We start from the raw sequence: 17549 nt of genomic DNA on the forward strand, positions 1-17549 counted from the left end.
CCACGGACAGCTTTGAGTCCAAAATGACCCCCAAGCTGCGCACCTGGTCCTTCAGGGGCACAGTTACCCCATTCAAGAACAGGGAGTCCTCCACACCTGCCAGCCTCCTGTCCCCCAAAAACTGTACTTCTGTCTTCTCAGGATTCAACCTCAATCTGTTAGCCGCCATCCATCCTCCAACCGCACGCTTCTCACCTCTCAATTCTTGACCATGTGCAACTTTTTTCTACCCATTCTCTCTCCCATCAGATTCTTTCACATTTCTTCTCTTCTCACTGCTATTTGGACCACCCCTTCCATCACATTTCCTAAGCCTCCTGTTGCCTGGTTTCCTTGGCACACTGTCTTGTCAGCCTCCCTGGTTCCTACCTTCCTAGGTTCATGTGTCCTCTCCTCCTCCTCCTGTTTTCTGCATGTCCTGCCTTTCTCTGGGATCTGAGCAACTCAGTCAGTGGGAGCCAGACATTTTTATGCCTGCCTCGCCCATCTGTAACATTAGGGTTAGCAGTTGCTTTGCCACTTCCTCCCCCAAACATTTTTCCTGCAGTACTTGGATTCATGTGTTAAAGCATCTAGTCTTTTAACTAAAGAATGACCACAGTCATAATATGCCTACTAGTCCTGTTGTCCTCATTGGAACATTTCCAAGCACAGGTGTTGAGGATCAGTCTAAAAGATAGGCTAGGAAGAAAAGAAAAAGACAAAGAGTAAAATGTGAACTGTGGTAAAGGTGCCTAGCTTTTGCCTCTTTATTGAGGCAAGCTCTGTCTAGGATTGTCAAGTGTGCCTTTTACTATCTAAAGAGAAACCAGAGTATAAGTTCCCCTTCTACAATCTCTTTAAAGAACAAGAGGAGAAAGCAGGAGACAGTAAGAGAAATTTTTTGGGGCACACAGTTTTCCAAATAAAGTCCCTAAGGTGAAAGCTAGTTTGTTTGTTTTGTTTTTACAGCTTTTATATTTATAGCACTGTGATGTTCTCAGGTTGAATATAGCAATGTAAATGATTCCATTGCAATATATAAGCTTTCCTGTATTCTGCACAGGTTTTCAGTGTGACATTTTTGGTGTCTTTTAGTACTATCTGTGAAGTTCTTCTTCACTATAGCTCCTTGAATATAGGCATGCTTTTGGTTGATGAGGTATCTGAATCTTCTCTTAAGCTCTCATACAGCATGGTGCTGTAGTTTATGGTACATTGACTATTCGGTTCAGTACTGTTTAGAGATTACAGTGATTAAGCAGCGTGCAAATTGTGAAACGAAATAAATAGTGAATCAAAATAGGATAACAGTCCTGTGACTCCTTCTGAGATGGGGAACCAGTGCCCACCTCCTTCTGTTGCACATCCCGCATCTTCCCTGATCATTTGCCATGCTAGCTGCAGCTGATGGGAGTTAAGGTCCCACAACATCTGGAGGACCATGGGTTCCCCATCACTGCTATAGGTACTACATAGCAGGCCCATACAGAGGCCCCAGCAGTGCTGTGGAACCTAATCCTTCCATAGAGCTCAGGAACCAGCACCTATGATTTTATAATGGAAAAGATCAGTTACTGCAGTGTGCACTGCATTCATCTATCATTGGAAATTTCTTTGGAAGCATGGCTAAATGAGACATCCTATTCATGAGGTAAAGGTAACAAAAAAACAAAAAACAAAAAAAGGTAAAGTACATCTGGATGGTTAAGTCCATGGGGTGCATCACTTATCTCGCTTTTAGCCGAGGGAGACAGCTTTTGCAGACAGCTTTCTGGGTCATGTGGCCAGCATGACTAAACCGCTTCTGGTGCGATGGGACACTGTGACGAGTGCCAGAGCATGCAGAAATGCCCTTTACCATCACGCTGCAGCGGTACCTATTTATCTACTCACACTGGTATGCTTCCCAACTGCTAGGTTGGCAGGAACCAGGACAGAGCAACAGGAGCTCACCTCATTGCATTGTGTGGATTCGAACCACTGACCTTCTGATTGGCAAGTCCAAGAGGCTCAGTGGTTTAGACCACAGCACCACCCACTCCCTTCACCCCATTGGGCAGAAAGGTACTAGCACAGGTACAATGGTACTAGAAAGGTCCTCCCAACAGCTGGGCCAGCTGCTTTTTGTTTTCCAAGCCCAATTCACAAGACAAAGCTATGAAAGCCATAAATTGTCTGAGCCCAACAGAACTTTGGGCACGGGTTAGCAGCCTTTGGAGACCTCTGCACACATTCGCAGACCGGAGAAACTGTCACACACAGCTGGCAAACCAAGCACATACTGCAGCCTAGTGTATTGGCAACAAACGAATGCTTCTTTGAAGCCTAATTTCAGTGGTGGGGAGAGGGATTCTGTGGGTAACAAGAAAGGCTGCTGCAGGGACATTGACTTACAGCACAACCTGAAACATATTTGTTTAGAAGTAAATCCTTCAGACTTCTGTGGGACATACACTCTAGTAAATGTATTTACGGCCACAGCCTTTTGCTGCAATTCTAACCCCACATACATAGGAGTCAGTCCCGTTGAACTTGGTGGGACATACATCTGAGCAGACATGTGTAAGGCTTAGTTGTTAATCACCAACCCTATTTCCTAGTCATGTTATTGCATGATGCCTTAGCTTCAGCAGAGGGATGCCAGGTCATCCCCCTGTTCTGTAGCATTGGGCAGAAAACAAACAGGCTGAGTTCTTGGTGGGCCATTGTATGTGTCTGGTGGGCTGTGTTGGGCTACATGTGCAGGCCTGCAACAAATCATGGGAACACAGTGGTAGATGCAGTGGGCTTCAGAAGTCTTTGGTGAAACTGCCAACTTTGAACCAAGCACTTTAATGTAAAAAAAACACACATTGCATAGGAGCACTTAACAAACTAGCTAGCTAATGTTTGTCAGCATTTTTTAACAGACAACAGCATATTTTGAGCCTTGGGTTTGCATCAGGTTATTCATCTTAATTGCTGTTTATAGAAGAGTGTCTGGAATGTATGGATAAGTACGACAATGCCCTTAACCCTCTTCACACCTAAATATAAAAACATATTCATTGCCAAAGGAGAACAGGGTGGGACACAGCCTTCCAGTGCACTGTGTAAACAACTGCTCTTTCAAGTAGCTAGAAAATGTCAACAGTTATATAAGTCGTTGCTTCATTAGCTAATTTTTTAGCTATGCAGGAACTACATATTCCCGAGCACATAGGAGGCATTGCCAGGGAAAAGGATTGTTTAATAGTTTAACTGAATCAGATTATGATTTTTCACAAATAAAAACCAAATGGTGGAAGTGATCAGCAATTGCATTTTTTGCACAGCTACATGAACTCCTGGCTTGTGTTGGCACAGAAGCAAATCTCCCTGTTTTCTGGTGCCTATCTCTGAAAAAATCACTGTTCCTGTTTTGTTTTGTTTTGTTTTGTTTTGTTTTGTTTTGTTTTGTTTGTCTTTCTTTCTTTCTTTCTTTCTTTCTTTCTTTCTTTCTTTCTTTCTCTTTTCTGGGATGCTAGCATTTGGTGTTCTGTAGGTTTTAGCTTCATCCCCTCAAGTATCTAGAGGTTCAGTATCTGGGTGGGTGGGTCTTCGTTTAGTGCATCTGTAAGTAAATGCATGTATGAAGATATCAAAGCACACTGCAGTGTGCAGCCTGACATTTCAACCCATTCCAGAGTGAGCTATATTTCAAACTGTGTAATATATTGTTAAGGTCATTTATATTCTAGCGAATCTGAAACCCATAGAACAAAAAACCCTTTTAGCACTTAAATCTGTAGAAGTTGATTCGGAGGGCAAGGGAAGAACCCATGGGTGGAAACTGTAGGGAAGCAGATTTGAGCTAAACATCAGGGGAAACTTCTTTATGGTAAGAGCTGCTTGACACTGGAACAGATTTCCTCAGGAAGAGGTGAACACTCCTTTGCTAGAGGTATTTAAGCAGAATCTGGACAGCCATCTGCCAAGGGTGCTGTAATTGCACAGGTGGCACCGTGGTCTAAACCACTGAGCCTCTTGGGTTTACTGATCAGAAGGTTGGCAGTTCAAATCCCTGCAACAGGGTGAGCTCCTGTTGCTTTGTCCCAGCTCCTGCCAACCTAGCAGTTCGAAAGCACATCAAAGTGCAAGTAGATAAATAGATATCGCTGCAGCGGGAAGGTAAACGGCATTTCTGTATGCTCTGGTTTCTGTCATGGTGTTCCGTTGCACCAGAAGCGGTTTATTCATGCTGGCCACATGACCCGGAAAGCTGTCTGTGGACAAACACTGGCTCTCTCGGCCTGAAAGCGTGATGAGCACCGTAACTCCATAGTCGCCTTTGACTGGACTCAACCGTCCAGGGGTCCTTTACTTTTACCTTTTTAGTTGCAGCCTGCATTGTAGATTCTGCATTGAGCAGCTGGTTGGTTTAGATGACCTCTGAGGTTCCTCCCAAACCGATAAAATTGTATGATTCAATGACTTTGACAGGGTGTAAAAATGCAGCACACAATCATGTCATGTCATGGGGTGTATGGGCTGGAGCTTGTGAAGTGGAATATTGGGATAAGAAGGAGGCATTGCAAGCACATCCCTATTTTCATCTATGAGTTTGAGCAGGCATCATGTCCAAGCTTAAGCATTTACTTAGTATTGTACCAAATTTTGGGTTATTGCCAATCTGCAGCAAATCAATATCTCTGAATAACATGCAAGTATTTGCTGCTCATTACTGTGAGATGATGAATACAGGTTCACATGCTAACTTTTTAGTGCTAAATGTATTTAGATTCCTTTATTTCAACAGGATTTCATTTCAGGTATATATGTGTAACCCAATGCTCTATGAGCATGTGAAGCTAGTGCAAAGACGTACAGATCACTTCCTCTGAAAGAATCCCATTTATTTAGGACTTTAGGATTATGGCCATTGCTGTAAAGCAATTCCCAATTTATCTCACCAGCCTGTACAACTATAACTTCTAGTGTAAAAAAAAGTACATTGAAACTTAGACCCTGCTTTTTACCTCAAAAATGAAGTAATGTCTGTTATGATTTAATTCATTCATTCCTTAAAAGTATTATTGTTCTTTACTTATTTTCCATGTCTACACTGTGCCTTCCATGGCTTAAAGTGGTTATTTGTAAGAGGAAACCGGCTTGGATTTCCTGTTAATATCCATTCAGCCACACATTCCTGTGTGCGTCTATTTCTAGGTACACTTTTGTCCTAGCTTTTTTATATCACGTCAAGAATTTCATCCAATCCAACAGTATCCGCAGTAGTAGAATAGAATGTATTTTAAAGTGTTGGCTTTTTAAACAAAAGTTATTGTGAAAAGTTCCACCATAGAACACTTCTCATATTTCTTTTAGTGTAACAAAATATAATATAAACTCACTCTAAAAGCTCATCCAGGAAAATGTTAACCATACCAAACCTTCCAAATCTTCAAGTCACCTCCCCAAACCTTCAAATTTATCTCTTTCCTCCCCTCGCCAATTTCCCATGATGCTCGCTGCTTGAAAATTTGTCATGCAGCTCCTAGGAACAGAGAACACTGAAGGCTTTGGTAGCCCAGGCATGAGAGTTTGACTCTCTCCTCAGTCCTCCCTAGACTGATGGTACATTTCTTGAAACACCAAGGGCCAGAAGTTTACTGGATGGATACCATGAGACATAGATATATGTAGTATGAGCTAGAGAGCCCAGAGCATCTATGTGCTTTTGTGTGTGCATGCTCTTCAGGCAGGGGTGCAATGAATCCTGGAAGGATGCATTTAATCACTAAAAACCCTATATCCAAAATGTGAATACTAAATTCTCATAAGAAGCCAGAATGTTTTGCTATTAAAAAAGTAAATATTTTTCTTTTGTTAGGAATGTAGGAAGCTGCCTTATACTGAGACCACTGGTGCATCTAGCTGAGTATTTGCATTGACTGGCAGTGACTTTCTAGGGTTTTAGCCAGATGTTCTCCCAGCCGTGTCTGAAGATGCTAAGGATTGAACCTGGCACCTTTCGCATATAAAGAATGTGCTGTACCAGTGAGCCTCAGCACTTCACCTTGTATGTCACTGAAATAAATAATACACACATGCATACACATGCATAAGGAGAAAGCACTTATGCCTGCCCACTTTGTGAAGGACAAAATTTCATATTTCAAGGCATGTCAGTCTGAAGAACCAATTGACCTTGAAAGGGGTCTTTTCAGGGACAGAGGAACCAGGTGTGAGTAGAACACCATGCACACCATCTCACTTCAGTTTCTAGCCATGTTCTTATATAAGGTAAAGGTAAAGGGACCCCTGACCATTAGGTCCAGTCGTGACCGACTCTGCGGTTGCAGCGCTCATCTCGCTTTATTGGCCAAGGGAGCCGGCGTACAGCTTCCGGGTCATGTGGCTAGCATGACTAAGCCACTTCTGGTGAACCAGAGCAGCGCATGGAAACGCCGTTTACCTTTCCGCCGGAGTGGTACCTATTTATCTACTTGCACATTGACGTGCTTTTGAACTGCTATGTGGGCAGGAGATGTTCTTATAGATTTAGCGTTGCGTCGTACTTTAACAAAAGGGAGCATTATCAGGGTTCTCAAATGATCTCGGTGGTTTGTTTTAAGCCTTTCTGCAAGAAATAGCAAAGGATTAACACCAGCTGTTTTGAAAGATTATATTTTCTATTATTAGTGTTAGTGAAGAACATTAATGATCTCGCAGCTATATTTGAAGCTGTAGTTAACCGAAACAGAAGCATTACCAGGGCATTTTCTTTAAAGCAAATTCACGAAGCTCAATAGGAAATAATATGATCTTGAGAAGAAATGTTCCAAAACCAACATTTTTCACAGTAGACACATGCTGATATTTTCTCCTTCCTAGTAAGAATTTATTTTTACTCTAAATGATCACAGTGAGAGGAAAACATTGAAGAGAGATCTGTATATTTTATCAGGTGCCTGGAAATGTCAAACTGACCAGTGTTGGCGTCTGAGTGAGTCAGTTGTATTTATTTATTACATTTCTGTACTTATCCACAGAAAAGCTTTCTGAGCAGTTTTACAAGAAGGAGCTGCAGATCACTGGCAGAGCATCTGCTTTTCATGCAAAAGGCCCCAGAAATGCCAGATTTACATATGGACTGAGCGAGCTGCAGCCCAGGACCACGTAATCTAGGAGGGCCTCAGTCTCTTGCTATTTTCCCCCACAAAAAAGGAAAGTTTTACTATCTAGGCCCAGTTGCCCATGCATGTCATGCATGCTGGTCATACCGGTGAAAGTATGGCTGAGCTGATACTGAACTACTTCAGTGAACTTGAAATAGATTTCAGTAAATGTAGAGGGCAATCATATGACAATGCAGCCAATATGGCTGGAAAGTATAAAGGCATTCAGCAAAAAGTTCTGGAAAGGAACAAGTTTGCAAAGTTTATTCCATCTGTTGGACATTCCCTAAATCTAGTTGGATGAACCGCAATTAACTCATGCCTGGATGCAATGAATTTATTTATGGCCAGAATTAATTTATTGTTTTTTCTCAGCTTCTACAAAAAGATGAGCAGTGCTTTCTAAAATTTCTTGTCTCTTGAGTCAAAGGTTCCTAAACATTTATCAGACACAAAATTATGAAATCAATATCACAATATGGACTTCAAACCAGTTTGCAACAATATATTAATATATCGCCCAGCCGTAATCTAAACTAGTGCTTTTAATTACAGATGTCACCAAAACTTATATATCCATGCTTAGGACATGAGTTTCAGGGTCTTAGAATGCTTTTCTCAAGAAGGCAGCATTTAAAAACCCCAAACTCTTATTCAGCTTGGATTTTAAATCCAAGCTGAAGAGGAATTCACTTTTTTCTAAAATGGCCCTAGATTTCTAGCATACCATGTTAGTTATTTCTTCTTGTTGTTATCTTTCCTGAAGGAGAAGGATGTGTGGGTTCATATTTATGTATATATATGCATGTCATACTTTTTGAAACTAGGCTTTCTTAGATATTTTGCTACTATGTTATTTTAATTTATTTTTAATATTGGTATTAATTAACTACTAATTAGATTTCTATACCACCCTTCATCTGAGGATCACAGGCCTCTTTACAATATAAAAATACAATAATACATACCATAGTAACGAACAAGAACAATACCCACCCCACCCCCAATTTAAAAGGCCATGGAGTGTTTAATTAGCCAAAGGCCTGGGAGAAGACAAATGTCAATTGTTTTTGCTATATTGTTGTTTTGGTTTTTACACTGTAAACTACACTAGAAATTGTATGTTGAAAGACAGTACAGAAATCTCATGAACAGGTAAACAATCTCTGCCTTATTTGGATAGCGTTTTTGGCCCTCATCCAGCCCATTACTTATTCCAAACAGAAAATTGGAGATTTCTCTTGCCTTGTGGGACTTGAGGAGAAGGAGAGGTAATTGAGTGTCATCAGCATACTGATGATTCTGTACTCCACATTCTTTGATGACCTCCCCAAGCGCTTTCATGTACCCATAGGGGATGTTACAGAACCCTGCAGCACCCCACAGGAAAACTCCTGCAAGAAAGAACAGTAGCATCTTTTGAAACATACCCAAGTAGGATCAAACCTCCTGCAAGGGAGTGCCATTAACCTTGCAGTGTTTACATTCCGCAGTAATCAAGCATGCTCATTATATTTTCTTTTCTTTACTTTTGTTTTTACAAGCTGAGATGTTTCAAGTGCAAAATAATTTTCAGTGATGTGTTCATTTCACAATGCAGATGTCATTCCCTACATGTCACAGTATTATCACTTGCAAGAAAATACAGTTGTCAGGATGCACTTTGAGCTCTATGTTAAGTTTAACTAGGCTTGCCATATGTCAGGAAAATTCCTGACATGTCCTAAAAAATGGTGTCGGGGGGGGGGGGGGAATGGCAGGGAAAACCCAGATGTAGTCTTATAAAAAAAAAAGCTCAACAACTTTGTGGGTGTCAGAAAGGAGACACAGACACTGCACACATTGCCAGAAAAGGGAGCCACCTCCCAGTGTTGCAGCACATTTGGGACTGCTGTGGCCTAGCTGTTCCCTTCTGAATCTATGCCTGGGACGGTGAACAGTCTCAAATGTAAAACCTCCCTTGTAGCACAGAATACAGAAATGGCTGGATAACTTCAGCTGAAGCAACTTGCACCAGTAAAATCTTGCACCAGGAAACCTTCTTACCTATCCATGTAAGAAGCAGAAATGATTGTAATGTATGTTGCAATCAACCTGAGGCTCCTTCATCTTGTCTCTCTTTGCTCTGCCCTCTTCATACCTCTTCTGGTCCTGGGAGACCAGTGGGGAGGGGAGCTGGTCACAGCAGGATGGGAAGACTCCCTGGCTTCTTCAGCAGCTTGCCTGATACCTGCCTCTTGGCCCCCCTCCTCTCCAGACTCGCTTCTGTCTCCGATTCTGGAATGCTGTCTGCCAAGCCTCTACCTGCTCACTAAACCCTGTTACCTCTTCAGCTTCCAACACCACCTCCTCCCAGTCTGCTCTCTCTTCCCCCTCTGACCACTCATCATCATCCCACCACCACTCCCCTGGCCCTGAGCCTTCCTTCTGGCTCCTCCCATGATTCCTCTGAATCCAGCCAGTCCATGACAGATACTCCTTGATGTACTCTGCAACTGTACTCAGTGTTTAGTTCTCGATTAATGGGCTTTCTCCACTTTATGAAATTCTCTCCTTGGGGAGGCATGCCTAGCACCATCACAATCTGTTCTTAGCAGCAGGTGGAAATATTCATATTCACCAAATTTGGGATCATGACTTTCTGCTTATCTTTTCGTAGGGAAGGGTGCAGTTGAAGCATGCACACTCACCCACCCCTATACACACACACACACACACACACACACACACACACCTTCTGCTTATCTTTTAGTAGGGAGGGGTACAGTTGAATCTCTCATATATATACTAAAAGATAAGCAGAAGGTTTCTCTCTCTCTCTCTCTCTCTCTCTCTCTCTCTCTCTCTCTGTGTGTGTGTGTGTGTGTGTGTACAGAGAGAGAAAGAGAATATCTTATTTAAGGTTGTTTTAACCTTGTTTTTATCCTTGTTTTAATGTTCATTTTTGAAAGCTGCTTTTAGTTTCATTGCTTTTTTAAAAAAAGATGAATAAATATAAAAAATAAAAATAGTAACAATTCAGAGCTGCTAATTGTAATGCTCAAATTTATTTCTCATTCCTTGTATTTAAGAAATTGGTCTCAGAACATTAACATGTACAGAGGTGGATCCTTTTGGTTTTCTTCCCTGTTCTAAACACATTTTCTTTATTGTTATGTACCCTTTTAATGATGATTATGATTTTCCTTCCAGATTTCATTTCTGGCCTCCGCTTACACAAGCCAACAACTCTCAGAGGAAAGCTGCTCTGCTTTGGGCTCCATCACTCACTATCTCTATCTTTGCCAGTTCAGCTGGATGCTTATTCAGGTTAGTAAGTATATGACTTTTCTCTTACACTTATCCAGCAGTTGCTTGGAGTGAGCTGCTTTGGTAGACACTCCGCCCCAAAGCAGATAGTAAATAAATATGACTAAGGTAAACGAGACTGGGGCTCCATCTGCACTATACCTTTAAAGCAGTATTTTACTGCTTTAAACAGTTATGGCTTCCCCCAAGGAATCCTGGGAACTGTAGTTTCTTAAGGATGCTGAGGAGACCCCCCCCCTCCATTACCTTAACAGAGGTAACACTTGTCAGAGTTCCCTGGGATGGGAGGTTGACTATTAAAACCACAGTTAAATTGATTGTTAAACTACAGTTCCCAGGATTCCTTGGGGCAAAGCCATAACAGTTTAAAGTGGTATGATGGCAAACCTTTAGAGGTTGTGGGCACTTTCCATTGTAGAGTTAAATGAAATACACTGAAAAAATATCTATAGCTACAAAATCTCTGAACACTGGAGAAGTTACTTTCTAACCATACTTTTGGTACATTTTTTTAATACAAAAAAAATTGTCCACTTTAGGGAACTTTCTTCATAGAGGTATGAATATATATTGTAATGCAATGCTGGATCTTTGTGACCTCTGACTAACCCATTTGGAAGATTTTCCCATCCAGCATTAACCACAGTAAATGGAAATACCATCACCAATTAACTGTGGTTTATTAGTATTTATTATTTACATCCTGCCTTTCAGAATACAAATCTTTCTAGGGTGTACTACAAGCAACATCAAAATACATTAATAAAATCACAATAAACAATATTAAAACATAACAAGCCCATCACTATACTTCCTGAAATGGGGCTGGATGGCACTAGGCGTAAGGTTACCAGATTTTTTTCAATGAATCCGGGGACACAGTCAATCAACACTACATATTTGGGACATTGATGCTGCAGCAATGGTGGTGGCAGAGGGGCAGCTGCTGCCTTGACCTCAACCGCCACGTTTCCCCTTCCTCCGAGGCTTCTATCTCCTTTCCCCATGAGCCTGGGCAGCCCCTGAGTTGTTGGTTCTTCAGTGGTGGTAGTGGGGAAGCGGTCAGGCATGGAAGGCAGAGAACGAGGGCCGAGAGCCGCGGCAGCAGCAAGGCTTGAGCAGTGCAATGCCTCCCTTCCCATCGGAGCAGCCCCAATCCCACTCCTACTTGCGTGCAAGCAGGAGGGGGCAGGGATCCCTCAGCTGGGAAGGGAGGCTTCCCATTGCCTAACTGAGAGATCCCTGCCCCCTCCTGCTTGCACTCAAGCTCTTATAGGCAGCATGAAGCCTCCCTTTCCAGCTAAGGGATCCCCGCCCCGCTCCTGATTGCATGCAAGTAGGAGTTGGGAGGCTGCTCTGATAGGCAGCATGAAGCCTCCCTTCACAGCTTAGTTTCTGGGGTCAGGGAAGGTGGAGGCAGCCCGGAAGCTGCATCTTAGAGCCCCTGCACCACCATCATAATGGGGACTTCTGAGCAGCTCCTGAAGCCAGTCAGAGCCAACTGCTCTGGGCTGCTGAGACTGCCACTGCTGTGTTTCCCAGGGACATTATATGAAATCTGGGGACATTCCAGGGATGGAATTTCTCCGGGGACTTATTCGCAAACCTGGGGACCGTCCCCGGGAAATGGGAACATCTGGTAACCCAACACTAGGGGAAAGGGGGAGAATACATGGATTATGTGTCTCTTGTTTGCTGTATGAGGGCTATATATCCTATAGCCAGTGTGGTGTAGTGGTTAAGAGCGGTAGTCTCGTAATCTGGTGAACTGGATTTGTGTCCCCACTCCTCCACATGCAGCTGCTGGGTGACCTTGGGCTGGTGACACTTCTCTGAAGTCTCTCAGCCTCACTCACCTCACAGAGTGTTTGTTGTTGGGGAGGAAGGGAAAGGAGATTGTTAGCAGCTTTGAGACTCCTTAGGGAGTGATAAAGTGGGATATCAAATCCAAACTCCTCCTCCTCCTCCTCCTCCTCCTCCTCCTCCTCTTCTTCTTCTGACTTGTTCTAGGAGAAAATGTTAAGGATCACCAAGAAAAGCCCCCTTTTAGGTCATATTTCTAGGACCTTGTAGCTATACACATTCTTTCCAAATCCACATCTTGAAGGAAATGACATCATTTGACTCATTCATAATCTTGGGTGGGTAGCATGGATTGATTTTATTTTTCAGACCAGCAGCATTGCTCAGAGAGAAAAAGTGAAATCTTTGCTAACTGGTGCATACTCATCCATAATGAATGGAACTAAAATGCATTACAGCCTGCCATTCATTATAATTATACAGTTCCAGTGAGTCATAGAATTACTGCAAGAAATCCAAAAGGAGGAAATTAACTATCACCATAGAATAATTATGTTTATATAACTAAATTGATTAGTTCACATCATATACCATGAAACAATAAATCTAAATAAAACAGCTACACAATTTAGTGCCTTTGTGACTGGCTCTCAATCCAGCTTTCTTGTTGCTGTCCTTGTAGCTTTATTGAATGGCCTTGGGCATTCTTTGGCACTTTCTGTATCTGCCCTAGTTTGCTTTAAACTCTCTTCTTAGGTAACTAGGCTAAGTGGGTATTCAACTGTTTCTCTTTGCCCCTTCATCTTGCTGCAGGTTTTCCCGCGGGAATATATTAATTGCCTAATAGATAAAGTTTATGTTCATTCTGAGCGCAACCCACTAATATGTGAATCACTTATCCTTTGGGTGCCACAGAGATTCCTTCTAGTCATACTGTTTGTAGCTCTCTAGCTGCTGTTTGTTCTGGTATATTTTGGAGCAAAATTGCAGTGGACCATCCAAACAGTGAGTTGCATGTTCTTTGGAGACTGACTGTACTTTTACCCATCTAAAACAACATCAGGATATGTTCAGATTGAAAAAAAGTTATGTGTCTGCAGTCATAACCCTTCCATCCCCTTGTTTCACCAACCAATTGTCAGAGCTATGAGCATACACCTAGGTTACTGATTCCACCTGTTGTGAGGGTTTTAGGGTATGTGTTTTTTGGGGTGGGGATATATAAACCTGGTATTCTAGAACTCTGACCGTATGGAAGATTAAGAGAATAGGCAAAGGAAATGCTCACGTCATTCCTAGCCAGGGGTGCTATCCATCATTTTAGAGGCTGCAATGACCTCTTCCTGTCAAAAAAGCAAAATGGAAGTTGCTCAAACCCCTACCTTCATTGCCACACATAACAGCAGGAAATTGCACAAAATACCTACCACACAGTGAAAATATTACAGAACCATTCTGGACCTTTCACAAATGTCAGAAAAAGTGGTTTGATTCTGGAGTAGTGATGGAATGAAAACAACACCATGTGGGCGGATGCAGAAAAATCTGGATTTTTTTAAAAAAATTGCTTTGGTGGTCACATGAGCAGCAAACTCTGAAGTAAATATTAAATCACACAAAATAGATATTAAAATTTGAAGTATTAAGATTTTTTAAAAGGCAATTGATTGAAAGGTGTGTTAGAAGAAGCTTCACTTTAAAGCAGAACTCTCAAGTGCAGTATTGTTCCATTAAGCTTTACACAAAGAGCCAATCATTTCTCATTTACTCCCTGGGCACAATAGAAACTTCTGCCTGAGTTCTTTCATCCAGCAGCCAGGAAACTGACTGTACCTATTTGTCTCCATATGGCTGGTTATTGTTACACCATAGCAACAGGAAAGGATTTGCTAAATTTAGACCTGCTGTTTGTATTTGATCTATTTAATTTTGGAGTACCAAACGATGAGAGACCTATAGCTATCGAGATAGATACGACACTAAGCAGGAAATGGTAAACAAGCCAAGTTCACACCAAACTTTGCAGTGCCCAGTTGAGTCTGCGTATCGTTCATGCGATAAGAGATAGGAAAGTAGGTAACTATGGTTAAACAAATACAGAAAACAAGAGTTAGGACACATAGTACCAGTTCTTAGAAAACAATCTGTGTTGCATGACTAACAAGACTTGTTCTAAGAGATAGAATTGATGGGATCATGGCTCATTGACTAAACAAATTGGCATAAATAAATTCCAGGGTTCATCTGTCTAGAGCTGGAGCTTGGCCTAGTTTTGTATACAAGGCCATGGAGTGAGCTGCTTTCTGCTTTCTGCCAAACATTTTGTTGGCTCTTTTAATATCACAAGAAGAAGACAGCATTGCATAGCAGAGAATCAAAGCAGAGAATGGAAAGCAAAGGTTGAGGGAGTTATTAAAATAACAGATAAGCAAATAAGGAAAATATGTGCATTTGTAATATATCACCATATCCATTGTCTGCATACAACATTCCCCCGCCCCCTGATCTCCCATTTCTCAATATGTGCAGAATTCTGAAGATACATGTGCTGTACAGGTTCTTAAATCTCATGTTACTTAAATATTTTAATAAATGCCATATTTGCAGGCATGAATCCTCCCTTTTAAACTGGTGTGTGTGTGTGTGTGTTATGAAAACTCCTCTCACCAACTGCCAAATGCTAGTTATCATTTTTACCCAGAAAGGATTGCACAAGCAAGGCTGACTCTTGCAGGCATTGACCCAGTTAGGCCCTAGCTTACATTCAAGGTTATATGTGTGATTGGAGAAACGGCTGCCATTCTCCAGTTTCTCAAAGGCAGACATAATGGCTTGCATGCCATGGAAATAGTTGGCTAATACTGCAAATCAAATGATGAGGTGGGCAAAAGCACCCCTCCCACACTATTGCTACAATTTAAACTTGTGCTGGGCTTTTCTTACACACTTTTACATGTAAAAGTTATAGATTCATAGAGTTGGAAGGGCCCTTGTAGGCTACCTCATCAAGCTGCTTGCTCAGTGCTAGCAAATCCAAAGTTAGAGCATCTCCAAACATATGGCTGTCTAGCTTTTGCTCAAAAACCTTCAGCAAAGCAGACCCCACCTCCCACTAAGTCATTGTTTCTATAGTTGAACTGCTAAGTTTCTCTTCATAGAATCGTAGAATGGTAGAGTTGGAATAGGCCATCCAGGCCAAACCCCTGCAAGGCAGGAAACCCAGCTAAAGCATCTATGATAGACGGCCATCCAACCTCTGCTTAAAAACCTCCATGGAAGGAGAGTCTACAACCTCCCAAGGCAGACTTCCCCACTGTCAAACAGCTCTTACTGTCAGAAAGTTATTCCTGATGTTTAGTAGGAATCTCCTTTCTTGTCACTTGAAGCCATTGGTTCGAGTTCTACCCTCTGGAGCAGGATAAAACAAGCTTGCTTCCTCTTCCATGTGACAGCCCTTGAGATATTTGAAAATGGCTATCATATCTCCTCTTTTCCAGGCTAAACATACCCAGGTACCTTAACCATTCTTCTTCAGAAAGCTTGGTTTACAGACCCTTGATCATCTTGATTAGCATCTACCAACAGATCTAGGTGATTTCATGTTTAACTATAAACTGTTCTCCCGCAGTTTAAACCCATTTAGCCTAAACCTGCATCAGCAGAGAACAAGCTTTTGCCCTCACCTGTGCTTCAGGTGTTATGAAGAGTGCTATCACCTCCCTGCTCAACGTTCTCTCCCTGCTACCTTTCACCATCGGACTTGTTTTCTCTACCATCCCAACCTTCTTTGTTCCCTCCTCCAAACCCATTCCAGTTTGTCTACATCCTTCTTGAAGGATGTCTTCCAGAACTGCACGCTTTACTCCAGCTGAGTATTGCAGAAGTGCAACTGTTGCTTCAACGAACACACTCAACTCAATTCCACCCCCCTCCTGGGTGCCCCACCCTTAATAGCTTACAGAGAAACAGCAGAAGGACGTTTCCAGTTTGATTGGCAGATAGGACAAAACCACACACAGAGTCTACTCAGTTTCCCCACTGCAAAATGAACTGTTGCTTCTCATGACCTGGAGACAATGCTTTTATTAAGGCATGTAAAATGACACGAGTACTTCTTTTTACAGGCACATAGCACTACTGATGGGGTTTTTTTGGTGTGATAATGATGCATAATTTTTTGAATAGCCTTCTCCTTATGCATACAGTGGACGCGGGTGGCGCTGTGGGTAAAAGCCTCAGCGCCTAGGACTTGCCGATCGAAAGGTCGGCGGTTCGAATCCCCGCGGCGGGGTGCGCTCCCGTCACTCGGTCCCAGTGCCTGCCAACCTAGCAGTTCTAAAGCATCCCCGGGTGCAAGTAGATAAATAGGGACCACTTACTAGCGGGAAGGTAAACGGCGTTCCGTGTGCTGCGCTGGCTCGCCAGATGCAGCTTGTCACGCTGGCCACGTGACCCGGAAGTGTCTGCGGACAGCGCTGGCTCCCGGCCTCTAGAGTGAGATGAGCGTACAACCCTAGAGTCTGTCAAGAGTGGCCCGTTCGGGCAGGGGTACCTTTACCTTTACCTTTTTTATGCATACAGTGTTCCAAGGCAATTTACAAACATAGCCTTGAAAACAGCTAAAATATTTTTTAAAACAGTACAAAAGCCACCTATTATAGGTTTAAAAACAAAACAGAGTGAACATCTGGATCCCTTTACATCCAGCTGAAAAGGCTTGTTGAAACAAAAATGTCTTCAGTTCTTGATTGACCTCCAGTGTTTTGATTAGGGACAAAGCCTGGTTGCTGCTGCCTATAGAAAAACTACTTCTGCCATGAACCCCCATGTTCAATTTCTTAGCACCTCTGCGAGGTGGATTTTATGAGACCGGAAGGTAGGGAAGATTTCCTCTCCCTGCTGCCTGCCTCTGTTTGCACCGTTGTGTCTATTAACTGTTTTGAAAGGAAATAAGGAGAGGGCAGAATGTGTTTGGGGTGTTTGGAGATGGAAGAGTGGCCTTCTCTTGGATTGGAAATTTTTTTTTCCATCTTTTTCAGTTGGATAATTAATGTTTCTGAGGTGAGTTTTAGAGAGTTTGCCCTTAGTACATGTGTCTTTACGGTGAAATTGTATAACCTCTTTAAATTAAAGCTATTGAAATGGGATTTTACTAGGATGCTATTCATTTATTAATGAGAAGAGTATGAGCTGTTTGTGGCTGGACACTATAATATTACAATATTTGATGTCAACTTTTGAAACTTGTACAAATTAGATCCTTTGTCTGCAGACGAATTTGTTGCCATTTGTCTCTGTTTCTTTATCTCTTGTGTG

At 42.2% G+C, this 17549-nt stretch overlaps 2 protein-coding genes and 1 long non-coding RNA gene across 8 annotated transcripts in view; 2 read left to right on the top strand and 1 right to left on the bottom strand.

Annotated features, from left to right (window-relative positions):
- The window catches only part of ADGRV1 (adhesion G protein-coupled receptor V1), a 234284-nt gene that overhangs the window by 158423 nt on the left and 58312 nt on the right, over positions 1 to 17549 (top strand). For all 4 annotated transcript variants that reach the window (XR_014539750.1, XM_083576416.1, XM_083576417.1 and 1 more), the window contains one exon: positions 10314 to 10430. Coding sequence is in view for 3 of the 4 variants with exons in the window: in XM_083576416.1 (XP_083432542.1) it covers positions 10314 to 10430 (117 nt within the window). In the remaining variant the exon portion in view is untranslated. The remainder of the gene's footprint in view (positions 1 to 10313; positions 10431 to 17549) is intronic.
- The window catches only part of LOC310744908 (uncharacterized protein), a 263309-nt gene that overhangs the window by 28507 nt on the left and 217253 nt on the right, over positions 1 to 17549 (top strand). The window lies entirely within an intron of this gene.
- On the bottom strand, positions 6921 to 16223 carry LOC310745072. Of its 3 annotated transcripts, XR_014539894.1 has the most exons (5): positions 15917 to 16223; positions 13661 to 13778; positions 13522 to 13576; positions 8367 to 8515; positions 6921 to 7555 (listed from the first exon to the last, which is right to left on the bottom strand). It is a non-coding gene; the product is annotated as an uncharacterized lncRNA (long non-coding RNA). The 3 variants fall into 3 exon arrangements; XR_014539895.1 differs by having other exon boundaries at positions 6921 to 8515; XR_014539893.1 differs by lacking the exon at positions 13661 to 13778 and having other exon boundaries at positions 6921 to 8515.

This window comes from Podarcis filfolensis (genome assembly GCF_964270895.1).
Source record: "Podarcis filfolensis genome assembly, chromosome: 11".
Taxonomy (NCBI): Eukaryota; Metazoa; Chordata; class Lepidosauria; order Squamata; family Lacertidae; genus Podarcis; species Podarcis filfolensis.